Consider the following 27,144-nt stretch of genomic DNA (forward strand, 5'->3'; position numbering starts at 1 on the left):
GGACACAAACAGGAAGTCTATCCTGGAACGAATGGACCCGTCTGGCCGCGACCAGGTGTATCTACGCTGCGCTCCGTCTGCAGGGTTGCTGAAGACGTCGTGCAGCTTGGCATCCTTAACTGTTTCCATCAGGGATCTGGACGTAGCGTCCAATCTGCTGCCGGCCCTGCCGGATCGTCCAGCCGCATCGATGATGCAGTTGAAGTCCCCGCCCAGAATGACCGGCCTGGAGGTCGCCAGCAGCAGTGGGAGCTGCTGGAAAACCTCCAGCCGCTCAGCCCCTTGTGCCGGGCCGTACACGTTAATTAACCGGAGTGGAGCGTTCTTGTACATTACGTCTGCTACGAGGAGTCGCCCGCCCACCACCTCCTTGACCTCGGAGACGGTGAAGTTGCCTCCCCGCAGCAGAATACCCAGGCCGGAGGAACGAGAGTCGTTTCCGCCCGACCAGATCGATGGCCCGTGGGACCACCATCGTGACCATTGCCTGTAGGAGCTGAGGTGCGGTATCGCACACTCCTGCAGAAACAACAGGTCAGCTTTGACCTTGGCTAGGTAGTCCAAGGTCGCAACACATCGCGTAGTAGATTTAATGCTACGCACATTTATGGATACAATCTTTAAACCCATTTTAAAGCATTTATTCTCCTACCAAACCCACTGTCTCTGAGAGTCCCAGACCTTTAGTCTGCTCCTTCATACCCGTAGTGAGCTCAAATTCCTTCACTTTGGATGGGCTGAGGTAGATCTCCTTGGCCGTGTTCTGCTCCAGTGGCATCTGGAGGTTCACGTAGAGAGCGGGTTTTGAGATGACCTTTGCTGGAGAAGCTTCTCCAAAACTCACCCCCTCTGGGGTGTTGCTGTTCCCGGCTTCCTGGAGCTGGGGTGCGATGATTGCCTCACTGCTCCCAGCTTCCAGGGGCTGTGGTGCACTGGCCTCCTCAGGTTGCAGGCAAAGTTGGGGTGCGCTGGTCTCCTTGTTGTCTCCAATTTTCTGGAGCTCGGGTGTCTCGTCCTCCAACGCCCTGGAGCTTTGCCGCCTCTTCTGTCGGTGCCGCTCTGGCACTTCATCATCCGAAGAGCTGCTGCCCTTGTCATCCGTGTCGGATGGGAGACGCCTCTTGCCGCTTCTCTGGGAAACGCCTTTGCTTCTTCTTCGCTCCCTCTTACTTTTCTTGTTCTTCACCGTCCGCCACTCCCCCTGCTGCTTTTCCACTGCTGCCTCCTCCTCCATTGATTCGCTGTCCTGAGGACTGGGAGGTTCAGGGGGTAGTGTTGTTGATTGGCTCTCTGTTGCCTCAATCTCTTTCTCCACCTTGTCTCTCTCTGTGTCCTCCTTTGTCCCGTTGAGCTCCCTGGGGGCCTTGGTGGTTGGAGTGACACGAAACATTTCTTCTGCTTCCCCCTGGTCGGCTTTGGCTGCCTGTGCGTAAGTACGGCAGCGTTTGGGGCAGGTCCTGTAGAGGTGACTTGCCTCGCCACACAGGTTGCAGCACTTGGCCTGTTTGCAGTCTTTTGTCTGGTGCCCTTCCTGTTTGCAGATCTTGCAGAGGGAGGCGCTGCAGTTGGCCGCCACATGACCAGCCTTGCCGCATGAGCGGCAATGCTTGGGTTGCCCAGCGTAGACCAGGTAGCCACGGTTTCCCCCGATAGCGAAACTGGAGGGAGGGTGGAAAATGGCTCCCTTACCATCGGTCTTTAGCGTGACCTTAAACAGGCGTTTGCCTGTCCAGATCCCCAAGTCGTCTCGAATCTCGGTGCCGCTCCCCACCTTATCGAAGTACCTGGTGAGGAAGGTGACCACGTCGGCGACAGGGACGAAGGGGTTGTACACATGCACCATCACCTCACGTTCCCGTTGCAATGGCAGAGAAAAGTGAGGCTCCGCCGTCAGGATCTTCATCTCCGGCAGGTCTCTCTTCTCCTCGAACACCCTCAGGAGCCGGACGCAGTCTGCCACCCGCTTGAACGTCACGTCAAAATAACCGCCTTTGCGGGAGTCATGCAGGGTGAAGATCTCCGTAGCTTGGAAGCCGCACGCCTTCAACAGGATCCTCCTGGTGAAGAAGCCCCGATCCATAGGTGATCCTCCTTCGCTGTGGTTCACCGTGACTCGGACGGTGATAGGTAACCCACGGTATGGATTTGGATTGCGATTGGTTATCGCCCTTCCATCCCGACCTTGCCTTGGCAGGACCATGGTGTCGCCCCTGCAACACTTGATCTTAGCCAAAAGGCCGAGAAGCGATCACTTTTTTTTTTGTAAAAATATACTTTATTCATAAAAAATCTTCAATCACATTTCAAACCATTTCAAAAACAACATTACAAGGGTACAATCCAGGTTAAACTTTTACAAAATGTATCACCAGGTGCATCAGTACAAACAATATTACAATCATTTACAGCCTTTCATTTTGATCTGTACAGCCCGAGGGGCTCTAAACAGTTCCCAGTCTCTCGGTGCGCTGTGGTAGAAAGGTCTTAGACAGCGACCCTTCCCCATTGCGCCTTTGCGGCAGCTGCCCCAAGCTTTAGTGCGTCCCTCAGCACGTAGTCCTGGACTTTGGATTGTGCCAGTCCGCAACAATCGGTCGGGGACAACTCTTTGTGCTGGAAGACCAACAAGTTTCGGGCAGACCAAAGCGCGTCTTTCACCGAGTTGATGATCCTCCAGCTGCAGTTGATGTTTGTCTCGGTGTGTGTCCCTGGGAACAGCCCGTAGAGCACAGAGTCCTGTGTCACAGAACTGCTCGGGATGAACCTCGACAGCAACCACTGCATCTCTCTCCAGACTTTCTTTGCAAAGGCACAATCCACAAGGAGGTGAACAACGGTCTCTTCCCCACCACAGCCACCTCGAGGGCAACGTGCAGAGGGGGTGAGACTCCTGGCGTGTAGGAAGGATCTGACGGGGAGGGCCTTTCTCACCACCAGCCAAGCTACGTCTTGGTGCTTGTTGGAAAGTTCTGGCGATGAGGCATTCTGCCAAATGACTTTGACAGTCTGCTCGGGGAACCATCCCACAGGGTCCACCCTCTCCTTTTCCCTCAGGGCCTCTAGGACGTTACGTGCTGACCACTGCCTGATGGACTTGTGGTCAAAGGTGCTTTTCTGCATAAATTTTTCCACCAGGGACAGGTGGTACGGCACGGTCCAACTACTTGGAGCGTTCCGCGGCAGCGTGGCCAGACCCATCCTTCGCAACACCGGGGACAAGTAGAACCTCAGCACGTAGTGACACTTGGTGTTTGCGTACTGAGGGTCTACGCACCGCTTGATGCAGCCACACACAAAGGTGGCCATCAGTATGAGGGCGATGTTGGGCACGTTTTTTCCCCCTTTATCTAGAGGCTTGTACATCGCGTCCCTGCAGACACGATCCATTTTCGACCTCCAGATAAAGCGGAAGATGGCTCGAGTGATCGCCGTCGCGCAGGAGTGTGGAATGGGCCAGACCTGCGCCACGTACAGCAACAGCGAGAGTACCTCACACCTGATGACCAGGTTCTTACCCGCAATGGAGAGGGAGCGTCGCTCCCACATGCCCAGTTTCCTTTTCACCATAGCCACTCGCTCCTTCCAGTTTCTAACGCATGCCCCGGTCCCTCCGAACCATATCCCCAGCACCTTCAGGCCGTCAGCCCTGACAGTGAAGGGGACAAAGGATCGGTCAGCCCAGTTCCCGAGAAGCGATCACTTTTTTTTTTTGTAAAAATATACTTTATTCATAAAAAATCTTCAATCACATTCAAAACCATTTCAAAAACAACATTACAAGGGTACAATCCAGGTTAAACTTTTACAAAATGTATCACCAGGTGCATCAGTACAAACAATATTACAATCATTTACAGCCTTTCATTTTGATCTGTACAGCCCGAGGGGCTCTAAACAGTTCCCAGTCTCTCGGTGCGCTGTGGTAGAAAGGTCTTAGACAGCGACCCTTCCCCATTGTGCCTTTGCGGCAGCTGCCCCAAGCTTTAGTGCGTCCCTCAGCACGTAGTCCTGGACTTTGGATTGTGCCAGTCCGCAACAATCGGTCGGGGACAACTCTTTGTGCTGGAAGACCAACAAGTTTCGGGCAGACCAAAGCGCGTCTTTCACCGAGTTGATGATCCTCCAGCTGCAGTCGATGTTTGTCTCGGTGTGTGTCCCTGGGAACAGCCCGTAGAGCACAGAGTCCTGTGTCACAGAACTGCTCGGGATGAACCTCGACAGCAACCACTGCATCTCTCTCCAGACTTTCTTTGCAAAGGCACAATCCACAAGGAGGTGAACAACGGTCTCTTCCCCACCACAGCCACCTCGAGGGCATCGTGCAGAGGGGGTGAGACTCCTGGCGTGTAGGAAGGATCTGACGGGGAGGGCCTTTCTCACCACCAGCCAAGCTACGTCTTGGTGCTTGTTGGAAAGTTCTGGCGATGAGGCATTCTGCCAAATGACTTTGACAGTCTGCTCGGGGAACCATCCCACAGGGTCCACCCTCTCCTTATCCCTCAGGGCCTCTAGGACGTTACGTGCTGACCACTGCCTGATGGACTTGTGGTCAAAGGTGTTTTTCTGCATAAATTTTTCCACCAGGGACAGGTGGTACGGCACGGTCCAACTACTTGGAGCGTTCCGCGGCAGCGTGGCCAGACCCATCCTTCGCAACACCGGGGACAGGTAGAACCTCAGCACGTAGTGACACTTGGTGTTTGCGTACTGAGGGTCTACGCACCGCTTGATGCAGCCACACACAAAGGTGGCCATCAGTATGAGGGCGATGTTGGGCACGTTTTTTCCCCCTTTATCTAGAGGCTTGTACATCGCGTCCCTGCAGACACGATCCATTTTCGACCTCCAGATAAAGCGGAAGATGGCTCGAGTGATCGCCATCGCGCAGGAGTGTGGAATGGGCCAGACCTGCGCCACGTACAGCAACAGCGAGAGTACCTCACACCTGATGACCAGGTTCTTACCCGCAATGGAGAGGGAGCGTCGCTCCCACATGCCCAGTTTCCTTTTCACCATAGCCACTCGCTCCTTCCAGTTTCTAACGCATGCCCCGGTCCCTCCGAACCATATCCCCAGCACCTTCAGGCCGTCAGCCCTGACAGTGAAGGGGACAAAGGATCGGTCAGCCCAGTTCCCGAGAAGCGATCACTTTTTTTTTGTAAAAATATACTTTATTCATAAAAATCTTCAATCACATTCAAAACCATTTCAAAAACAACATTACAAGGGTACAATCCAGGTTAAACTTTTACAAAATGTATCACCAGGTGCATCAGTACAAACAATATTACAGTCATTTACAGCCTTTCATTTTGATCTGTACAGCCCGAGGGGCTCTAAACAGTTCCCAGTCTCTCGGTGCGCTGTGGTAGAAAGGTCTTAGACAGCGACCCTTCCCCATTGCGCCTTTGCGGCAGCTGCCCCAAGCTTTAGTGCGTCCCTCAGCACGTAGTCCTGGACTTTGGATTGTGCCAGTCCGCAACAATCGGTCGGGGACAAATCTTTGTGCTGGAAGACCAACAAGTTTCGGGCAGACCAAAGCGCGTCTTTCACCGAGTTGATGATCCTCCAGCTGCAGTTGATGTTTGTCTCGGTGTGTGTCCCTGGGAACAGCCCGTAGAGCACAGAGTCCTGTGTCACAGAACTGCTCGGGATGAACCTCGACAGCAACCACTGCATCTCTCTCCAGACTTTCTTTGCAAAGGCACAATCCACAAGGAGGTGAACAACGGTCTCTTCCCCACCACAGCCACCTCGAGGGCATCGTGCAGAGGGGGTGAGACTCCTGGCGTGTAGGAAGGATCTGACGGGGAGGGCCTTTCTCACCACCAGCCAAGCTACGTCTTGGTGCTTGTTGGAAAGTTCTGGCGATGAGGCATTCTGCCAAATGACTTTAACAGTCTGCTCGGGGAACCATCCCACAGGGTCCACCCTCTCCTTATCCCTCAGGGCCTCTAGGACGTTACGTGCTGACCACTGCCTGATGGACTTGTGGTCAAAGGTGTTTTTCTGCATAAATTTTTCCACCAGGGACAGGTGGTACGGCACGGTCCAACTACTTGGAGCGTTCCGCGGCAGCGTGGCCAGACCCATCCTTCGCAACACCGGGGACAGGTAGAACCTCAGCACGTAGTGACACTTGGTGTTTGCGTACTGAGGGTCTACGCACCGCTTGATGCAGCCGCACACAAAGGTGGCCATCAGTATGAGGGCGATGTTGGGCACGTTTTTTCCCCCTTTATCTAGAGGCTTGTACATCGCGTCCCTGCAGACACGATCCATTTTCGACCTCCAGATAAAGCGGAAGATGGCTCGAGTGATCGCCATCGCGCAGGCGTGTGGAATGGGCCAGACCTGCGCCACGTACAGCAACAGCGAGAGTACCTCACACCTGATGACCAGGTTCTTACCCGCAATGGAGAGGGAGCGTCGCTCCCACATGCCCAGTTTCCTTTTCACCATAGCCACTCGCTCCTTCCAGTTTCTAACGCATGCCCCGGTCCCTCCGAACCATATCCCCAGCACCTTCAGGCCGTCAGCCCTGACAGTGAAGGGGACAAAGGATCGGTCAGCCCACTTCCCAAAGAACATGGCCTCGCTCTTCCCACGATTTACCTTGGCTCCCGAGGCCAGTTCGAACTGGTCGCAGACGTGCATCAGTCTGCGCACCGACAGCGGATCCGAGCAGAAGACGGCGACGTCGTCCATGTACAGGGAGGCTTTTACCTGAGTGCCTCCACTGCCTGGGATCGTCACTCCTCTTATGCCCGGATCCTTCCTGATGGACTCGGCAAAGGGTTCTATGCAGCACACAAAAAGGACAGGCGAGAGAGGGCAGCCCTGCCTGACTCCAGATTTAATCGGAAAGCTATCTGTTTCCCACCCATTGATTGAGACTGCGCTACTGATGTTAGTGTAGAGCAGTTGGATCCAATTTCGAATTCCCTCCCCAAAGCCCATTTTGGAGAGCACATCCCCCATGTAGGTGTGCGATATTCTGTCAAAGGCCTTCTCCTGATCCAAGCTGATGAGGCAGGTATCCACACCCCTGTCCTGTACATAGGCAATCGTATCCCTGAGCAGCGCCAGGCTGTCAGAGATCTTCCTGCCTGGCACAGAGCAGGTCTGGTCAGGGTGAATCACCAATTCCAGAGCGGATTTGACCCGGTTGGCGATGACCTTGGACAGAATCTTATAGTCCATATTCAACAGTGAAATGGGTCGCCAATTCCTAATTTCCTCCCTTTCCCCCTTGTGCTTGTAGATGAGGGTGATGATGCCTTTCCTCATGGATTCTGACATGCTGCCGGCCAGGAGCATACTCTCGTACACTTCTAGCAGGTCTGGGCCGATCAAGTCCCACAGAGCCGAATACAACTCCGCCGGCAGGCCGTCGCTTCCGGGGGTTTTACTCTTCTCGAAGGACTCGAGGGCCTTAGTCAGTTCGTCAGGAGTTAGCGGTTTGTCTAGGCTCTCCCGCGTACTGTGGTCTAGGACCTCCGTGATAGAGGACAGGAAGGACTGGGAGGCCGTGCTGTCCGTGGGCTTCACGTCATACAGTCCGGCATAAAAGGATTTGCTGATCCTCAGAATGTCGGACCGTGATGACTTTACTGAGCCGTCTTCTTCCTTCAGGCTGCTGATCACAGAGCGCTCTCTGTGTACCTTTTGGAAGAAGAAACGTGAGCACGTCTCATCCTGCTCCACGGAGCGGACTCTGGAACGGAAGATGATCTTGGAGGCCTCCGAGGCAAAGTGCGAGGCTTGCTGGCCCTTCACCTCTTGGAGCTCCTCCTTGACATCGACCCCCATCGACTGCAGCCGGAGCAGATTCTGCATCTTTTCCTGGAGTCGGGACATTTCCCTCTGTTCCTTTCTAGCTTTCTGGGTGCCTTTGAGGATGAAAAACCTCTTGATGCTTCCCTTCATCACTTCCCACCAGTGTGTCAGGGACTCAAAGAGGGGTTTCACGGTTCTCCAACCTTTGTAATCCCTCTTGAGCTCCTCAATGTTCTCTGGGGTCAGCAGTTGCACATTTAGCTTCCATGCCCCCCTGCCCACCCTCAGGTCTTCCTCCAAGTGGCAGTCCGCCAGTAGGAGGCAGTGGTCAGAGAAGAACACCGGCTTGACGTCGGTGGATCTGACTGTGAATGCACGGGACACAAACAGGAAGTCTATCCTGGAACGAATGGACCCGTCTGGCCGCGACCAGGTGTATCTACGCTGCGCTCCGTCTGCAGGGTTGCTGAAGACGTCGTGCAGCTTGGCATCCTTAACTGTTTCCATCAGGGATCTGGACGTAGCGTCCAATCTGCTTCCGGCCCTGCCGGATCGTCCAGCCGCATCGATGATGCAGTTGAAGTCCCCGCCCAGAATGACCGGCCTGGAGGTCGCCAGCAGCAGTGGGAGCTGCTGAAAAACCTCCAGCCGCTCAGCCCCTTGTGCCGGGCCGTACACGTTAATTAACCGGAGTGGAGCGTTCTTGTACATTACGTCTGCTACCAGGAGTCGCCCGCCCACCACCTCCTTGACCTCGGAGACGGTGAAGTTGCCTCCCCGCAGCAGAATACCCAGGCCGGAGGAACGAGAGTCCTTTCCGCCCGACCAGATCGATGGCCCGTGGGACCACCATCGTGACCATTGCCTGTAGGAGCTGAGGTGCGGTATCGCACACTCCTGCAGAAACAACAGGTCAGCTTTGACCTTGGCTAGGTAGTCCAAGGTCGCAACACATCGCGTAGTAGATTTAATGCTACGCACATTTATGGATACAATCTTTAAACCCATATTAAAGCATTTATTCTCCTACCAAACCCACTGTTTCTGAGAGTCCCAGACCTTTAGTCTGCTCCTTCATACCCGTAGTGAGCTCAAATTCCTTCACTTTGGATGGGCTGAGGTAGATCTCCTTGGCCGTGTTCTGCTCCGGTGGCATCTGGAGGTTCACGTAGTGAGCGGATTTTGAGATGACCTTTGCTGGAGAAGCTTCTCCAAAACTCACCCCCTCTGGGGGGTTGCTGTTCCCGGCTTCCTGGAGCTGGGGTGCGATGATTGCCTCACTGCTCCCAGATTCCAGGGGCTGTGGTGCACTGGCCTCCTCAGGTTGCAGGCCAAGTTGGGGTGCGCTGGTCTCCTTGTTGTCTCCAATTTTCTGGAGCTCGGGTGTCTCGTCCTCCAACGCCCTGGAGCTTTGCCGCCTCTTCTGTCGGTGCCGCTCTGGCACTTCCTCATCCGAAGAGCTGCTGCCCTTGTCATCCGTGTCGGATGGGAGACGCCTCTTGCCGCTTCTCTGGGAAACGCCTTTGCTTCTTCTTCGCTCCCTCTTACTTTTCTTGTTCTTCACCGTCCGCCACTCCCCCTGCTGCTTTTCCACTGCTGCCTCCTCCTCCATTGATTCGCTGTCCTGAGGACTGGAAGGTTCAGGGGGTGGTGCTGTTGATTGGCTCTCTGTTGCCTCAATCTCTTTCTCCACCTTGTCTCTCTCTGTGTCCTCCTTTGTCCCGTTGAGCTCCCTGGGGGCCTTGGTGGTTGGAGTGACACGGAACATTTCTTCTGCTTCCCCGTGGTCGGCTTTGGCTGCCTGTGCGTAAGTACGGCAGCGTTTGGGGCAGGTCCTGTAGAGGTGACTTGCCTCGCCACACAGGTTGCAGCACTTGGCCTGTTTGCAGTCTTTTGTCTGGTGCCCTTCCTGTTTGCAGATCTTGCAGAGGGAGGCGCTGCAGTTGGCCGCCACATGACCAGCCTTGCCGCATGAGCGACAATGCTTGGGTTGCCCAGCGTAGACCAGGTAGCCACGGTTTCCCCCGATAGCGAAACTGGAAGGAGGGTGGAAAATGGCTCCCTTACCATCGGTCTTTAGCGTGACCTTAAACAGGCGTTTGCCTGTCCAGATCCCCAAGTCGTCTCGAATCTCAGTGCCGCTCCCCACCTTATCGAAGTACCTGGTGAGGAAGGTGACCACGTCGGCGACAGGGACGAAGGGGTTGTACACATGCACCATCACCTCACGTTCCCGTTGCAACGGCAGAGAAAAGTGCGGCTCCGCCGTCAGGATCTTCATCTCCGGCAGGTCTCTCTTCTCCTCGAACACCCTCAGGAGCCGGACGCAGTCTGCCACTTGCTTGAACGTCACGTCAAAATAACCACCTTTGCGGGAGTCGTGCAGGGTGAAGATCTCCGTAGCTTGGAAGCCGCACGCCTTCAACAGGATCCTCCTGGTGAAGAAGCCCCGATCCATAGGTGATCCTCCTTCGTCGCTGTGGTTCACCGTGACTCGGACGGTGATAGGTAACCCACGGTATGAATTCGGATTGCGATTGGTTTTCGCCCTTCCATCCCGACCTTGCCATGGCAGGACCATGGTGTCGCCCCTGCAACACTACACTTGATCTTAGCCAAGAGGCCGAGAAGCGGAGAAGCGATCACTTACACCTACCTGAGTATAGATTAGATGCTAGATCCTCTAGGTACTGCTGACTGCCTTTCCCAGGGTCCTCCTCTCGCACTCTCCTCTAGGTGCAGCTGACTGCCTGTCCCAGGGTCCTCCTCTTGCACTCTCCTGGCTAGTTATCTAGCTAGTTGTAAAGAGACTGAGATTCTTTTGAACTCCAAATCTCCCTTCATTTATCTAAAAATGCAAATTTCCTTCACACTTTACATGCTAAGCCAGCATCTATGTTTACTCATAAGCATGTCAAGCACCTAGGTTCTTTTGATGAGTTAAAGTTTGCAGTCGACTTGACACCAATGTAATTACATCACACATAGACAGACCCAACTATACTTACCCCCCATAAACCTACTTCACAATAAACCAGAAAAATATTGTGAAAATTATTATACTTTCATGACAACCATACTCACAGGCACTGCATTCCAGATCCTGACAACTTGGTGTGTAAGAAAGATTTTCCTCATGTTGCCATTGCTTCTTTTATCAATCATCTTAAATCCGTGTGACTGGTTCTTGACCCTTCTACCAATGGAAACAGTTTCTCTCTATCTATTCTGTCAAGACCCCTGTTATGACCGAGCAGTTGCTAAAGCTGAGTTATTTAAAAACCCCAGAGGGAAACTTTAAACACTGTCATAACCTAGAAGTTTAAGTGTTATGTTTGAGATGTGACTCTAAATTCAGGAATCAGACCACCAGTTCTCGAGGTTTTACATTAAACTAAATGAAACATTTTATTAATTTACACAGGTTAAAATATATGTATACACATGGCTATAAATTACTACTATCATAACTTTTAACAAATTCCCAAACTAATCTCCATTAAGGCAACAGCAACCCATAGACTTAACCAGACACCAGGCAAAGCATTTTCACCTTATGAATTCAAAATGAGGTTCTTTTCACTTTGGTTCCTGTGGAGGCTTACAACTGCTTTTGATCTCATATTGCCTCTGCTCTACACACACAAAACTGCTGAAGTTATACCTAGTACAGCCCATTGAAGGTAAATTCTCATTGTATCACCAACCTCTGAACTAAACCTCTCTAACAATAAAGCCCCTTTCATAGTACCAATTTGATTAGTAATATAAACATATTGCTTGGTACTTGCTAGATAGGAGTCAGTTTTCACCCCACTTCTTGAATGCTTTATTCAAAAATGCAAATACACTCTGTCTTGCATCTCACAATTAGGACCCATCAAAGCACCCAGACTAGCTGACTTTAATCCAATTAAGACACACCCACAGACTAAACTTCTATTTTCCAATAGTATTATATACATTAACAGCTTCATGACACCCCTCATGATTTTGAACACCTCTATCAAATCTCCTCCCAATCTTCTCGCAGGAGAACAGCCCCACCTTCGCCAATCTATTCACATAACTGAAGTCCCTTATCCTTGGAACCATTCTTGTAAATCTTTTCTGCACCCTCTCTCACCCAATGCCTTATCCTTTCTTGAATGTGGTGCCCAGAATTGGACACAAGTACTCCAGTTGAGACCGAACCAGTGCTTTATAACCAAAGCAAAATACTGTGGAACAAAAATAAAAATAGCTGGAAAAACTCAGCAAGTCTGGCAGCATCTGCGGAGAGGAACACAGTTAACGTTTCGAGTCCCTATGACTCTTCAACAGAACTAAGGAAAAATAGAAAAGAGGTGAAATTTCTATTTTTCCTTAGTTGTGTAGAAGAGTCATAGGGACTCGATACGTTAAGCGTGTTTCTCTCCCTCTGCAGATGCTGATGGACCTGCCGGGTTTTTCCAGCATTTTCTGTCTTTGTTTCAGATTTGCAGCAGCTGCAGGGTTTTGCTTTCACCGCAATGTTTTGTGAAGCTGATTTGACATGTTTCTGCCTGTCTAGACTCTCCTTACACAGCCAAGGCAGGCTGGACAGCAGAGACTGAGTGTGTGTGTGGGGGGAGGGAGGAGAGCTGCCTGCCCGTCACATGATTCCCTGGGGGGGGGGGGGGGGGGTGTCAGCTGACAGAGGGTCACGTGGCCATATGACGTGGTTTCCGGTGTCTGGAGGCCCGGATGTGCGGGACAGGGGTCGATGGGGGGACGTGGATAAGCGCCGTCAGCGCGAGCGGTAAGTGTCCGGGGAATGGGGCCGGGGGGCCGGGGGGAGGGAGAGCGGATCCTCGGCCACCCGCTCGTCTCCCTCTCTCGCTGCGCATTTATTATTAACACAGACTGTTTAACGCTTAATGTCTCCCGGCCGGCAGCACAGCGTCCACTCACCCACTGACTGACTGAGGGAGGGAGGGCGGGGGCGGGGGGGGTACCGCACTGGGGCCCTGCAGCCCTGGCCGGTCGGCACTGCCCTGTCCCCCCAGTGATGGTTATCATGGCGCTGACAGGACTGATCCACCTCCTGTGTATGGAGTGGAGAAACTTGATTGGAAATTAGGCATTTGCAGCCCCCCCCCCCGCCAACACCCACCCTCCCCACCCCCCTACCCCCCCACCCCCCCCCCCGCCAACACCCACCCTCCCCACCCCCCACCCCCACCCCACTACCCCCCACCCCAACCCGCCAACACCCACCCTCCCCACCCCCCACCCCCACCCCCCTACCCCCCACCCCAACCCGCCACACCTACCCTCAAACCCCCCACCCCACACCCCCCTACCCCTCCCCCCCAACCCGCCACACCCCCTACCCCCCACACCTACCCTCCCCACCCCACACCCCCTACCCCCCACACCCACCCTCAAACCCCCCCACCCCATCCCCCCACACCCCCCTCAAACCCCCCACACCCACCCTCAAACCCCCCACACCCATCCCCCCTACCCCCCACCCCCCCTCAAACCCCACACCCTCCCTACCCCCCACACCAAACCCCCTACCTCCCACACTCACCCTCAAACCCCCCCCACCCCCCTACCCGGTTAAAGTACTTGGGCACCTGCCAGTTCCTGTCTTGTTGCTGTTTGGGCAGTTGTCAGTGTAGTTAAAATGCAATCCAGCCTGGGATCAGGCACTGGTGTCTGTCTGTTGTGATTTTACCTCCTCCTTGTGAGACTGTGATATCATTAATGTGGCTGCCACCCTAGCTGGAATTCTGCCAAAAGGCAGATGAGATACAGGCTGGAAGCGTTCAGCAACGTCTGTTGGGGAAAGGGGGAAAGATGTTGCTGTTTCACAGCCTCTCTAGCCAAACTTTAAAATTCTTCAGACCGAAATGTTAAAAAGCAAAAGGATATAATGGGAGATTAGAGCCTAAGATAAAGAAAAATACTGCGGATGATGGAAATCTGAAACCAAAGTAGGAAATGCTGGGAAAACTCAGCCGGTCCAACAGCATCGGCTCTGAAGAAGTCATATGGACTCAACGTTAACCCTGTCTTTCTCTCCACAGCTACTGTTAAACCGGCTGAGTTTTTCTAGCATTTTCTGTTTTTGTAATGGGAAATTAGACTTGATCCGGTTATTAATAGTGTTGCCTAGTTCATTTTTGGACAAATTATGCTTATACATTAGTATGTACTGAAACTCATTACAGTACCTGAAAGCAGTATACAAAGTATTCATTGCCATACTTGGTTGTCAAAGGCTGCTTTCAAGAATTGTTAGGTTTTTTTTTGTTACCAAATGCATCATTTGACTTTGTGTGAAGGGCAAATTGAGTTGGTTTCTAGCAACATATTAGCTCTAGCATGCTGTTCGATGTTCAGGACGCTCAGATTGTAACAGGTCAGAGTGTTGCAGAGCACCATATGTCAGTAAAGCAGTTGTGCATTCAAGTTGATTCATACACTGCAAGGTATGCTCAAATAACCAACCAATTGTTTTGGATACTGTGGAGGCAAGCAAGGTAACAGCAGCTTGTATTTTGCAAAGTGGCCTTAACATAGAAAAATGCCCCTAGGCACTTGGCAGGCATTACTGGGCAAAATGGATGGTGAGCCAAAGGAGTAGGTAATTGTGGCCAGCAAAAATTGGTCATGTGCTGGGTTTTGAGGAGAAATGGAAGGATTTAGGGAGGGGATTGTAGAATGTGAGCCTGGAAAGCCGAAAGAAGTGGTGGCGTACACAAAAGTCAGAGTCATGATTTAGGGGAGGGTTGCAGGTCTGGAGGAGGTCATGGGGTTAGGCGCTCTGCTCGGTCAAATAAGATGCTAGTGTAGCGAGCACTCTGGATTCGTCTAGGGGCCCGATGACAATCGTTTTTTCCTAATGTTTAACTGGTCATTCACCATTGGAAGTTGAACAAGCAGTCTTGTCAAAATGAGTCTAGGTCGAGAGCTGGTGGGGAGGTACAGCTGAGTATCCTTAGTGGAAATGTAGAAGCCAGATATGCTCAAGTTTGTCATAAGCGAAATAGATGCCAAATCAGAGGGTTAACATAGATAGGAGAGAGTAAAGGATTTTGACATGTGGGCATCAAATCTCTACATGAAGTGACAAAAAAAAAGCAAAAGCTGTCAGAGTCCCAGAGGACCATAGGCTGCTCTCATCAGAGAGAGATGACTGGTGGTGAGTTTAACCCAAGAGTCACCACACCTCAGGTGAGATTGAGAAGGCGGTACAGGAATTGAACCCGTGCTGTTGGCGCCACTCTGCATCACAAACCAGCCATCCAGCCAACTGAACTAACTGACCCCCTGAGATGTGGTTATGCATATCAGTGGCTGCTGAAGTATTATGGTGAATTGAAAGCCAAAGGCCAGACAGATGTGACTTAAAAGTCCAATTATAAGTGACTGAGGAGGAAGGTTTATTACCACAGGGTTAGCACAAAAGGGAGAGGAGAGCAATGAAATCAGGAGAGGTCAAGGGAAGACTAAAATGAAGATTGAAATCACGATGCATTTGGAGTCTTTCAGTATAGTTCAAGGGTTCCTGTTTCGGGATGAGGCTTGGGTTGTTTGATGGTTGGGGGAGGGGTGGTTACACTTGACAAGTGTTTTGAAGGAGTGGTAAAAGTGCTCAAAGGAGAACCACCAGAAGAGCTGAGGGAGGCACAAGGTGTGATTCGGTGACTAGGACTAATCTTAACCCGCCCATCCACAGGATTGGTAAGGCGGACGGGTGGGTGTTCTCACCTGTGAGCTAAATCTCAGTTAAAGTCAGAATCAATGCAATAACCCACAATAAGTTTGGTCAGAAGCGAATGAATATTCTGGTGGGAAGTATGGAGAAGAGATGGTGATTTGTCCACTGGGAGATCTAAGGTAACAATGATGGATAGAGTAGGTTGGTTGGGGTGAAGGTTGCGAGTTTTGTTTCTTGCAGCTGTACTGGGCAGAAATGATAGCTACAAAGAAACATGGGGTATTACTGCCAATGGGTCCTTCATGAAAGACTGAGGGGCATTGAGGATAGTCGTGGATTTATAATCGGGGTTCAAATCTTGCACAGCTGCAGGAGATTTTGAAAGCAGAGGATTAATGGTGAAGGGGGCGAGGGTTAAGTATCTAGGAGGGAGAAGAAATGGCAGGTCTGGATGATGGAAAGGAGTGCGGAGAAAAAGAAAGAAAGCTTGCATTTATGTAGCACCTTTTGTAGCTCAGGATGTCTGTGCTTTACAACCAATGAAATATTTTACAATGAGTAACTACTATTGTAGGATATGTGATGGCCAGGTCCCAGGAATTAGTGAGGTTATAACCATTTAGGCTGTTAAGAGCCTGAGAGGCAAAGAAGTGGAATAACATAGAAGTAATGGACTCTGGTCTGGAGCGGCATGTACATGTGAATGTTACAAAATTCAGGTTTCACAGAAAATATTGTTTGCACTAAATCTCTCTGTGAAAAGAATCTCCGATAAGCTGGTCAGAGGTATAACTATATACTGTTAAGGGTTGATTGCGCATTAAGGTTTGATAGGTAAATCTCATGGCAGCTTGTGACATAGTCCAGAAATGGAGCAATTGCTAAGAACTTAGCAGAGCAGTAGCCCTTAGAGTTAAAGGAGAACTCGATTCCTTATTGCAAAAATGGAAAAGTGTATTTGGTCAACAGCCCTGTCAATTCTTCCTTATTTATGTACAATATCCACAAGCATGGAATCAACTTCCATCTGTACATTGTTGCCCAGCTCTACTTTGCCATTTACCTCAACCCTAGCGTTGCTTCTGTGTTGAGACTGCTTATCTAGATGAGTCACAATTTTCCTTCAGCCAGAAGGAAAGACCACAGTCACCGTTCTCAGTGCTTAAAGGAACTCTGCTTACATAAAACTGATTCCATCTTCCTCCCTGGTCTATTACTCCAGGATGAAGACCATGGAGTCCTATTTGACCCTGAGCTTCAAACCTCATTTCTTCTCAGTCTGTGTTCACTCCCATTCTCAAGCTTTCCTGGCTTTCTGTCCCTCCTAACACATTTTAATTTTAAAATCCTTATGTTCACCTTTAAATGCCCCCATGACCACAATTCTGCTACCTATTGAAATATACTTTTCTCCCTAACCCTTCTGTTTTTCAACTCTTGCATCCTGTGTAACCCTTCCTCCACCCAACAGTTTGTGACTCTGCTTTTTGGCCATGCTCTCTACAATTTCCTGTGCAAATGCCACTGGCTGTTTTCTCTCTCTCTTCAGAAACCTGAAAAGCTTTCTCCCTCCCCAAGAGTTCTAAACTTTTTTCTGTGGCTTGTAATTATGTTCATCCTTCTACTTTGTAAATTGCTTTGGGACATTGTGTATTAAACGTGCTGTATCAGTGCAAGTTTTGAAATAACTCTAGACAGATGTCGAGTTGGATTGTGAACTGACATATAGTCCATTAATTCCACTGTGGTAGCCAAGACTTGACTAATCCAACTCACCTCTAATCTGACTCAAAACTCTGGCTATAATCATCCTGGTCCCCTTAGTAATTTCATCTGAGCTCTGCTTTGGCAACAGGTCAGGATGGATGCATAGCTGGTGAGAAGGGAAATTCTGGAAAATGTTAGTGGCGTTCATCAGACTGACATACTGACTTTCATCTTAACACATTTATGGGGTAAAATCATGCCTAACAAATTTATTACAATTCTTTGAGGAGGTAATAAGCAGGATAGATAAAAGGGAACCAGTAGATGTAATATATTTGGATTTCCAAAAGGCACTCAATAAGGTACCACACATAACGCTACTTAATAAGACAGGAGCCCATGGTGTTGGGGGTAGTATATTAGCATGGATAGAGGATTAGCTAACTAATAGAAGGCAGAGAGTTGGGATAAGGGGGTCATTTTCAGGATGGCAATCTGTAACTAGTGGAGTGCCACAGGGATCAGTGCTGGGGCCACAATTATTTACTATATATATTAATGACTTGGATGAGGGAAGTGAATGTACTATCACCAAGTTTGCAGATGACACAAAAATAGGTGGGAAGGCAAGTGGTGAGGATGACAGTCTACAGAAAGATACAGACAGGTTAAGTGAGTGGGCAAAAACTTGGCAGATGGAATATAATGTGGGAAAATGTGAGGTTATGCACTTTGGCAGGAAGAATAGAGGAGCTGAATATTATTTACATGGAGAAAGCCTGCAGAAAGCTTCAGCACAGGGATTTGGGGGCCTTTGTGCATGAATCGCAAAAGATTAGCATGCAAGTTCACCGGGCAAATGGAATGTTGGCCTTTATTTCAAAGGGAATGGAATATAAAAATAGGGAAGTCTTGCTAAAACTATACAAGGCACTAGTTAGACCACACCTAGAATACTGTGAGCAGTTTTGGTCCCCTTGTCTAAGGGAAGATGTACTGGCATTGGAGGCAGTCCAGAGAAGGTTCACTAGGTTGACCCCTAGGCTATGGAGGGATTTTCTTATGAGGAGAGGTTGATTAGGGTGGGCCTGTACACATTGGAGTTTAGAAGAATGAGACACAACCTTATTGAAACATATAAGATTCTTAAGGGGCTTGACACGGTAGATGCTGAGAGGTTGTTTCCCCTTGTTGGAGAGCCTAGGACCAGTGGGTTTAATCTCAGAGTAAGGGATCGCCCATTTAAGATAGAGATGAGGAATTTCTTCTGAGGGTGGTGAATCAGAGGGCTGTAGAGGTTGAGTTATTAAGTATATTCAAGGCTGAGATACAGATTTTTAATCAGTAAGAAAATCATGAGTTATGGGGAAAAGGCAGGAAAGTGGAGTTGAGGATTATCAGATCAGCCATGATCTCATTGAATGGTGGAGTGGATTCGATGGGCTGAATGGCTTACTGCTCCTATGTCTTATGGTCTTAAATGCCATTACAAATGTGGAGATGGGAATTTTGAATGGAAAAGGTTGACAGAAACTTGACAAAGGGATAGAAGATTTTGTAGATGCAAGATGGGTGCAGTCATAAAAATTGTCAAGTATACAGTTCTTATTTTGTACTTGCATTGTGCAACGTAGGTGGGCATGCATGCAGGTTATTGGTTCAATAACCTGCTAATACTATTCTGAAACACAGTTCAGGGAGAGGCTTAAGATGATCTTCCTCATTTCCTCCCTTCCTTCTATAGGGGAATATTTGGCACGGCTGAGATTGGAAACTTCTGTCCCAACTTTCTTTTGCATTACCGTTCCAAAAATATGTGCCACCATGCCACTGTGTTGCATATGATTTTATACAAGATACTGTATACCCATTGTCAAATGGATTATTTTCCTTGCCACTCCTTCCTGAATAAGGATTGTTTCCAGATATCTTCAACTGGCTGAGAAAGGTGCTGAGGCAACATGATCAGCGTGCAGGTTGTTGTTTTCTTGTATTTATTAAATATGTATTTAGCTGAGGTTCACTTGAGCAGAAGACTAGTGGAAAACCTTTTCAAGGTATAATGCTCAGACTGATAAATATAAAATCAACAAGCTTCAATTAAACAAACGTGACCCAAAAATGGATCAACAAATTAAAAGCAATATAAAGAGGGAAAATTATAACTACAGATCCAGAAAAGGAATTCACTGCAATGAATATAATGAAGTGGTCAAGTTAAAGGGTGGCCAGAGGTGTAAAGAAGAGCAGTAAAAAGCATAGAGGCTAAGATTTACAGTAAAAGTATTCTTGCAATGCTAAAGCAATGAGAGATCAGTCAGAAGCAGTGATAACCACAAGTTGAAAATAAAATTGAAATTGAGGACAAACATAAAATATTCTGGGCGATTCCTTCCTTACCCCCTAATCTGATGAGGAAAGAAATAAATAGGCTGTCCCCTGACTAATCCAACTCACCTCTGATCTGACTCAAAAGTAAAACCGATAACTTCAAATTCAATATAAGCTATATGCAGTCCAATAGAAGCTAAAATGGCTCAAAACAAATCAGGGATGTATTTATCCCAGAGTGCTGATGAGAATAGGGAGGAGGTCTGTGAGGAGCTGAGGGCCATTATGAAGGAGAAATTAGAGATTGCAAACAGGCCAATGTGGTGCTTATATTTTAAAGCACTGATAAAACATTAGTCTCACTTTAATTATTTACATGTACTATCAGGAGTAAATTTGAGGGTGTACACAGTTGTTAATTGTATGTTAAATAGCAAGCAACGTGGATTCAGAGAAAAATAACGAAGAAGGGTCATATGGACTCGAGACGTTAACTCTGTTTCTCTCTCCACAGATGCTCTCGGACCTGCTGAGTTTTTCCAGTGTTTTTTGTTTTTGTTTCAGACTTCCAGCAACTGCAGTTTTTGTTTTCATCAGAGAAAAATAATACCTGACTAACCTTTTCGACTTCTTTAAGGAAGTAATGTCTAAAATAGGTTGAGGAGTGCCCTACATAAAGTACGAAAACTTCAACAAGGCATTTGGTGAAGTCTGCACGAGAGGTTATTAAACATACTCAGATGTGGAGATTCAGGGTAAACCTTGCGAGTGAATAACAAACTGACTAGGAGGGTAGAAAAGGATTGCTTGTTAGCACCAATATTGGAAGAGGGGAAGGGGAATACTGAGTAGGGTGTCCCAGAGCTTGATGGCCAGGAGACTGGTTTCTATTGTTAGAGGTCAGAATTATGAGAAGAAACATGGTTGGGTTTCTCAACGTAGAAAGAGTCTGTGAGCTGATATAGTTAAATGTGTGAGGAAAGTAAATCCAGAATATTTCTTTAAAATTGAACATAGAACAAGGGGACAAAGGTTCAAAACCAGTAAAGGAAATTCTTGAGCGATCAAGGAAAGGATTCCCAGATGATGGGGCAAGCCCTGGAATAATTAGATGCTGTTCAGGGGCTTTGGGGAGCTTCAGGATGGATGAGTTAAGATGCTCAAAAGATTTCCCTCATCCATAATTGTCTTGTTCTGGGGAATTGCCCAGCAGGGCAATTGCCCTGCCCTGGGAACCATCTAAAAATGCAATTTAAATCTCAAACTTCGGATGATTCTGGATGTGTGACACAAATATTTACCCGGAAGAAGTTAGAAGAATGAAAACCTCTTCTAATGTCTGGGTAACTACTGTACAGACCCAGACCGACCCCCGTACCCCCACAGGACTCCTCCAGCACCCTGACCCCTCCATGTGACTCCCTCACTGGCCTGGGACTCCTCCACAGTGCCACCCCCCCCCATTTCCGCGCCCAAGGTCCAACCAGCCCCCACACCCTTCCCACCTGAGATATGAACCCCCTCCACTTGAAGTCCAACTCCCACTGCCCGAGGTCTGACCTCCCTCACCCCCCCCACCTGAGGTCCGACTGCTGTCTGCACACCCGAAGTCCGACCACCCCTGCTGCATCCCACCGCCCCAAACCCTGGAGGTCAAACACCCCCTCCCCAGCCCTTTGAGGACTGAGCCCCCTTGAGGTCTAACCCCCTTCTTCATCCCTCGCTTGAGGTCTGACCCCATCACCGTCCACCCCCTACTCAAGGCCTGACCCCCTCCACCCTACTTGATGTCTGACCCACCCCCTTGTCACCGTGCCCCCCCCCCCCCCCCTCCGAAAACCTCGAGGTCTGAACACCACCTCACCACACTCGAGGTCGGACACCCCAACCCAGCCAACCCCCACTCGAGTTCTGCCACCCCGGCGCCCCCCCCTTCCCAGGTCCCACCCCTCCTCCCTCCCACCGCGCCCCCCAACCCCCTTCCCACAGTCCCTCCCCCCCCCCCCCCCCCCCACCCACCCACCTCCCGGGGTCCCGTCCCTCATCCCCCTCCTCCCACCCACCTCCCGGGGTCTGGCCGTATAAAATGGGGCGTGTCCTTCTCCAGTCTGACTCTGTCTGCGATTCTGGGCCTCGAGGACAGTTGTGCTGCCTGGATCTATCTGTCCTGAGTTGGAAGGTCAGGTGAGACAGGCATGGAAGAACTTTGGTGTTAGTAATTGGGCATGGAGTGACAATCCAGTGCTGATGGTCACTCTGAGTAAGTTACGGCCCAAGATAATTTTTATCAAATTAAACATACTTATCTTTATTCGATGACCCAATTTTCACTGTTGGGACAAAGTGACAAAGCTCGTGCGTGACCTTGAAGAAAGTTTCTCAGAAAGGTTAGTGATTTCTGTAGCATGAATTTCGCCTTTCCTAATGTCATTTGAAGGGCATATTCCAGGTGCCTAGCAGCTTGATGTCAGCAAACAGGATAAGCAACCAATCATATTGAAGTATTCTCACAGCAAACCAGGAAGTGAAATGCACTGTATTTTTCACTTTCAATTAAAATTTTAGTTGTAGGAATGTTTGGCATGTACGCACATGATAAAGGTAAAAGTTGATATATAATCTTTTAAAACAAATTATTTTAAAAATGTGCATCATTTTTATCATTGAGAGAATTGGCATTCCAAAGATAAAATTAGTTCTTCGGGAAAATGAGGCTCTTCCATAGTAATTACGAATTTAGAACAAGGTTAAAAGCACAGCACCACATTCAACAGGGTGCAACTTTTTCAAGGGTTTTTACAGCAAGACTGATAGTGTAAAAGTACAAGTTTCATCAGTGATTTCTACAGAATTGCAGCCTGGTTAGACTTCAACAATGTAGCCTGTGGTCAAGGGTAGGATCAATGACAGCAACCTCTGAATATCTGCATTTATCTGTGTTGTGCAGACTTTTGAATTTGCTGTCAGTTCAGAGGAGTAATGGTGACAAACGCTGACAGTTTTGCCCTCATTGCCAGCACAGAATCAAGATCGGTATCTTATTAGAGATAAAAACAAAAAACTCTGTTGAAGTTCTGTTTTCTGAAAAAAGTTCTGTTGAAGGGTCATGAGGACTCGAAACGTCAACTGTACTCTTCTCCACCGATGCTGCCAGACCTGCTGAGTTTTTCCAGGTATTTCTGTTTCTGTTTTTGTTTCGGTATCTTATCAGTCTGTTTGCAAGTAATTGTCATATTTAAATACAGAAAACTCAGTCTTCACACTGCCATCTCATGCTGTGCAAGTGCTGAAAAGCTACATCCAGGTTCTGGTATGAAATAGTTAAGCAGTCCGTTGCTACATCTTTACTTGCAACACTTTCTATTGCTGATGCATAAAATCTTACTTTTGAAATTCGAGTATGGGAGCCACAATTCTTGATCACGGGATTCTTTTTATTTTTTAAAGTGGGTGCTGATGGGCAATGCCTGATCTTTCAATATTGCTACATCATGAAACTCTTTTATTTGCTTTTGAAAGAATGATTTTGTATTTTGGGCTGACAATGAGGAATGTTTTGCTGGCTTTATCCCAAACTCATAATGATTCTTTGCATTTTGACTTGTAACCAACACCTCATCTGAATAACTGACATTGGATTGTATGATTTGCAGAAATGAATATCCATGTGCTCGTCTCCTGAATGGTTAGCTAATATAAGTGTCAATTACAGTTCAGACTTTAATCCAATTCTTTTAATTTCACTACAAAATGGCAGTTTCCATAAGAAGACCAAGTTTCCTATGAATGAAACTTGCACCTTGAATCATATGGCATAGAAGGAGGCCATTCAGCTCATCATGCCTGTGCTGGCATTCGCAAGTAAAACATGCTGTGAGCAGGATAGTGTGCCAGAGGACTAACAATTGTAATTGCACCAAACACATGGGTTGCCCACCACTTTTTCCTTGCTCTGGAAAGCAGTAAGCACTATGCTGCTCGACTGGTACATTCAGGTTAAAATTAAGTTGGGTTTAATTACACATAATTAATTCCATGTTTAGATGGAGTGCCTAAATGCAGTCAAAATTAAGTGCAAGAGGGGTCAAAATGTCTACACATTTCTTGCATTGTTTGCAATACATTTGGAGTAAACCATCTTTTGTAGTATCATTGTATGTGGAAGAGGTGACATTCCTTCTCACTAAGTTATCCCAAGTGTCACTTCCAGAACTGAAATGGAGCTAAATGCTAATGAATACTGAAATAAAGTTGAGCAGCTAAAGGGAGCCATTCATGTCACAAGTGTAGTGTTGAGATGTTAATTATGTTTTGTGTTCTTGTCACTTGACAAATCAAACATTGATCACCTTTCACAAGAATGCAGAACTGATTATGATGTTGATCCACTGCTATGCAATTAAAAGGGATTCTTGACCTTTTTCAAAGTGATCAGTGCTAATATGCATTTCAGATACATAAGTCATTTTTATGAAATGTTTTGCTGTGACTAGTTCCATTTTTTCTCCCAGTTCTCTTGAAGTTGTTTGACTTATGCTGAGTTGGTTGATGAGTCCAATTGCGTGAATGTTCAAGGTTGATTTAAGTCATTCGTTTTAAAATATGCTAGATTAACAGTCATTGAGTGCTTGTAGAATTGGGTGAGAGTTCGTTCCAAAATGAGACTGAAGAGGTGGCTGGGTTTGAAATCAGACTGAGCACAAACATAGCTACTTATTTTTTTTTTTGTTGTTTGGTTCAAGCAGCTAGTCTGCATTAACTGTATACCAATAATATCACACTGCTACGTAACTGATTGGTGAGAATTGGCAAGAGGCTATTGACTAAACCTTGCCTGGTTCTAAGCATTTACTGATGTGACCTTTTTGTTGGTGAGCGAAACAGGCTGGGGGGGGGGGGGGGGGGGTGGGCGGGTGGTGCTGATAGGTGGTGTGCTGGCAGTGTTGATGTTGGTATAAATTATATGAGCTACTGCCGAAACAACAATTCTGCTTTATGTATTAAAAAGTAAACAACTGGAACTTTGTCAGTTTGACTGTTAGAAACAAATGTAGATTCAATTTTGGATTACCACTATAATTAATTATATACAATAGATGGAGGGGTTTATACTCTTTCAAGTTATCAACAGTCACAGATTTCAACTCTTTGAGTACAATCACAGTTCTTGGTTTTCCGGGAGTGGGACATGAACCCACAACCCTCTGATTCAAAGGCGAGGGTGCTATGAACTGAGCCACAGCTGACACCTCTTGGAGGGGTTTATAAATGCTCAGCAGTGATGAGATCTTACAATTGATTAATGTGGTAATATAATCCACACAACCATTTTTCACCTTTTTAACTTTTTTTTACACAGGAATCTAATGATGCATTAATCTGAAAAGGTAAGGAATGACTTAATTCAGTCTCTGCAGGGCTTTCTAACTTTAATATTTAATGTATGTTAATTTGCTAAAATGTGAAAGCTGAAAATGTTCACAATTGTGCATTTTTTAAGTGGACGATGTGAGGAATAATTTGCTAACTAAAGTACGATCTTATTTTAACTGTAAAGTTTGTGTTTGGGAATTGTATATATCAATTTGTAAGAGCAAGAGCATAATTTTGTACCTGTCCAGATGACTTTGGACTGAGTTCACCTTTAGCATTTTGGAGTCCTTTTGAAAGTTGGGATTACTTGCAATTTAAAATACATGATTTGTTATGCAGTTTTATCCTTGAAGATGGTGCATTTGATTTCAGTGGACAAGTCTTATTGCAATAGTTTACCATCATTCCTACTAATGTAAGCATGCACAGAAGAGATAAAGGTGAAACTTAAAATAGACGTGCATAAATGGATATTAAAAATTTGTGCCACTGGGATTAGTAATTTCACATGATTGGAATGAAGGGCACAGCCAGATGTAAGCACTCTACCCTAGAGTCAAGTGACAGGAAGCAAGATTTATTTACAGAGGTTTGGTATTTTGCAGTGAGAATAAGCTGCTAGAACTTGTTTCAAGATTTCAGCACAAACTTGAAGGGTTCAGATCACGATGAAACTAAGAGTAGGCTGTGACGAGTGGAGTCCCACAGGGGTCTTTACTAGGGCCTCAACTTTTTACGATTTACATCAATGACTTAGATGAGGGGAGTGAAGACATGGTGACTAAATTTGCAGACGACGCAAAGATAGGTAGGATAGTATGTTGTGAAGAGGACATGAGGTTGTAGATGGATATAGATGGGTTGAGTGAGTGGCAAAGATCTGGAAAATGGAGTTTAATGTGGGAAAATGTGAAGTTTTTCACTTTGACAGGAAGAACAAAAAGGCAGAGTATTACTTAAATGGAGAATGGCTGCATAATTCTGAGGTGCAGAGGGATCTAGGTGTTCTAATACATGAATCACAAGAAGTTAGTATACAGGTACAGCAAGTAATTAAGAAGGCTAACAGAATGCTATCCTTACGAGAAGGATTGAATATTTTAGTAAGGATGTTATGCTTCTGTTATACAGGGCATTGGTGAGACCGCACCTTGAAAACTGTGTGCAGTTTTGGTCTCCTTATTTAAGGAAGGATGTAAATGCATTGGAGGCAGTTCAAAGGAGGTTTACTCGATTAATACCTGGAATGAGTGGGTTGTCTTATGAGGAAAGGTTGGACAGATTGGGCTTGTTTCTACTGGAGTTTAGAAGAGCGAAGAGTGATTTGATTGAAGTATACAAGATCCTGAATGGCCTTGACAAGGTGGACGTGGAAAGGATGTTTCCTCATGTGGGTGAGTCCAAAACTAGGGGGCACTGTTTTAAAATTAGGGGTCGCCCTTTTAGGACAGAAATGAGGAGAAATTTTTTGAGGGTTGTGCAACTTTGGAATTCTCTGCCTCAGAAGGTGATGGAGGTGGAGCCATTGAATATTTTTAAGGTGGGAGGTAGATAGATTCTTGTTAGGCAAGGGAATCAAAGGTTATCGAGGTTAGATGGGAATGTGGAAATCGAAACAAGATGATCAGCCATGATCTTATTAAATGGCAGGGGAGGCTCCAGGGGCCCAGTGGTCTACTCCTGTTCCTATTTCCTATGTTCTTATGCGGTGCTTAAGAAAAAATTGTATTGCGCTGCTGTTTGTAAACTGACTGTACAGACTTGATTTTGGTAAAATATATTTACACACATTTATATCAAGAAATATTTATTCTTCTGCTATCCAAATATTTGAGCAGTAACATGTTACGCTGTTTTATTAGGAAAAAGTAGTCCAGGTTTTAAAGTTTGACTATCTTCAGGCACTGAGTTCCTACTCTTAAATTCCAACTGTTTCCATGTTTGAGTAGGTGTGCCACCCCTCATTCTCCATTGGGTTTTCAATATGCTGACCATTCTTTACAGACATATGTTCTGTGCACTCAATTGTCACATTGATACCCTGCAGGATTTTTTGTTAAGCTTATGAGACCTTGTTTACAAATCAAGCTTCTCTATTACATTTAAAATGTGCCTGCACAGAGAAGTGACATCTGTGTGTAAAGTTGCATTCTGCTCAGAGGTTCTCCTCATTACTCGTTTCTGTAACCAAATGATGGAATGAGCAAGTTACAAGATATTTGACTGCTTTGAGGTTCATCACAGTAATGTGGGATAATTTG

The 27,144-nt window shown here is 47.5% G+C and overlaps 2 protein-coding genes across 3 annotated transcripts in view; one reads left to right on the forward strand and one right to left on the reverse strand.

Annotated features, from left to right (window-relative positions):
- rab9a (RAB9A, member RAS oncogene family) overlaps positions 1-27,144 on the forward strand; it is a 70,795-nt gene that overhangs the window by 40,768 nt on the left and 2,883 nt on the right. The window contains exons 1-2 of one of the 2 annotated variants that reach the window (XM_078559360.1): positions 12,485-12,559; positions 24,870-24,897. The gene's annotated coding sequence lies outside the window, so the exon portion shown is untranslated. Of the gene's footprint in view, positions 1-12,484; positions 12,560-24,869; positions 24,898-27,144 lie in introns of those variants that run through there. The other variant, XM_078559361.1, reaches the window with a different exon arrangement.
- On the reverse strand, positions 3,712-6,985 carry LOC144691344 (uncharacterized). Its single transcript, XM_078559353.1, has 2 exons — positions 6,392-6,985; positions 3,712-4,945 (listed from the first exon to the last, which is right to left on the reverse strand). The coding sequence occupies exons 1-2, from the start codon at positions 6,979-6,981 to the stop codon at positions 3,934-3,936; spliced, it is 1,602 nt and encodes a 533-aa protein (XP_078415479.1). The 5' UTR covers positions 6,982-6,985; the 3' UTR covers positions 3,712-3,933.

Source organism: Cetorhinus maximus, chromosome 16 (genome assembly GCF_964194155.1).
Source record: "Cetorhinus maximus chromosome 16, sCetMax3.hap1.1, whole genome shotgun sequence".
In the NCBI taxonomy this organism is placed as follows: Eukaryota; Metazoa; Chordata; class Chondrichthyes; order Lamniformes; family Cetorhinidae; genus Cetorhinus; species Cetorhinus maximus.

What these genes read in the sequence shown, in the direction of transcription:
- LOC144691344 (XM_078559353.1), bottom strand. Translation starts at nt 6,981, where the DNA reads ATGGGGGATGTGCTCTCCAAAATGGGCTTTGGGGAGGGAATTCGAAAT. An exon ending in GGTAAGAACCTGGTCATCAG is followed by an intron (nt 4,946 to 6,391) that starts GTGTGAGGTACT and finishes CCTGGTCATCAG; the next exon opens with GTGTGAGGTACTCTCGCTGT.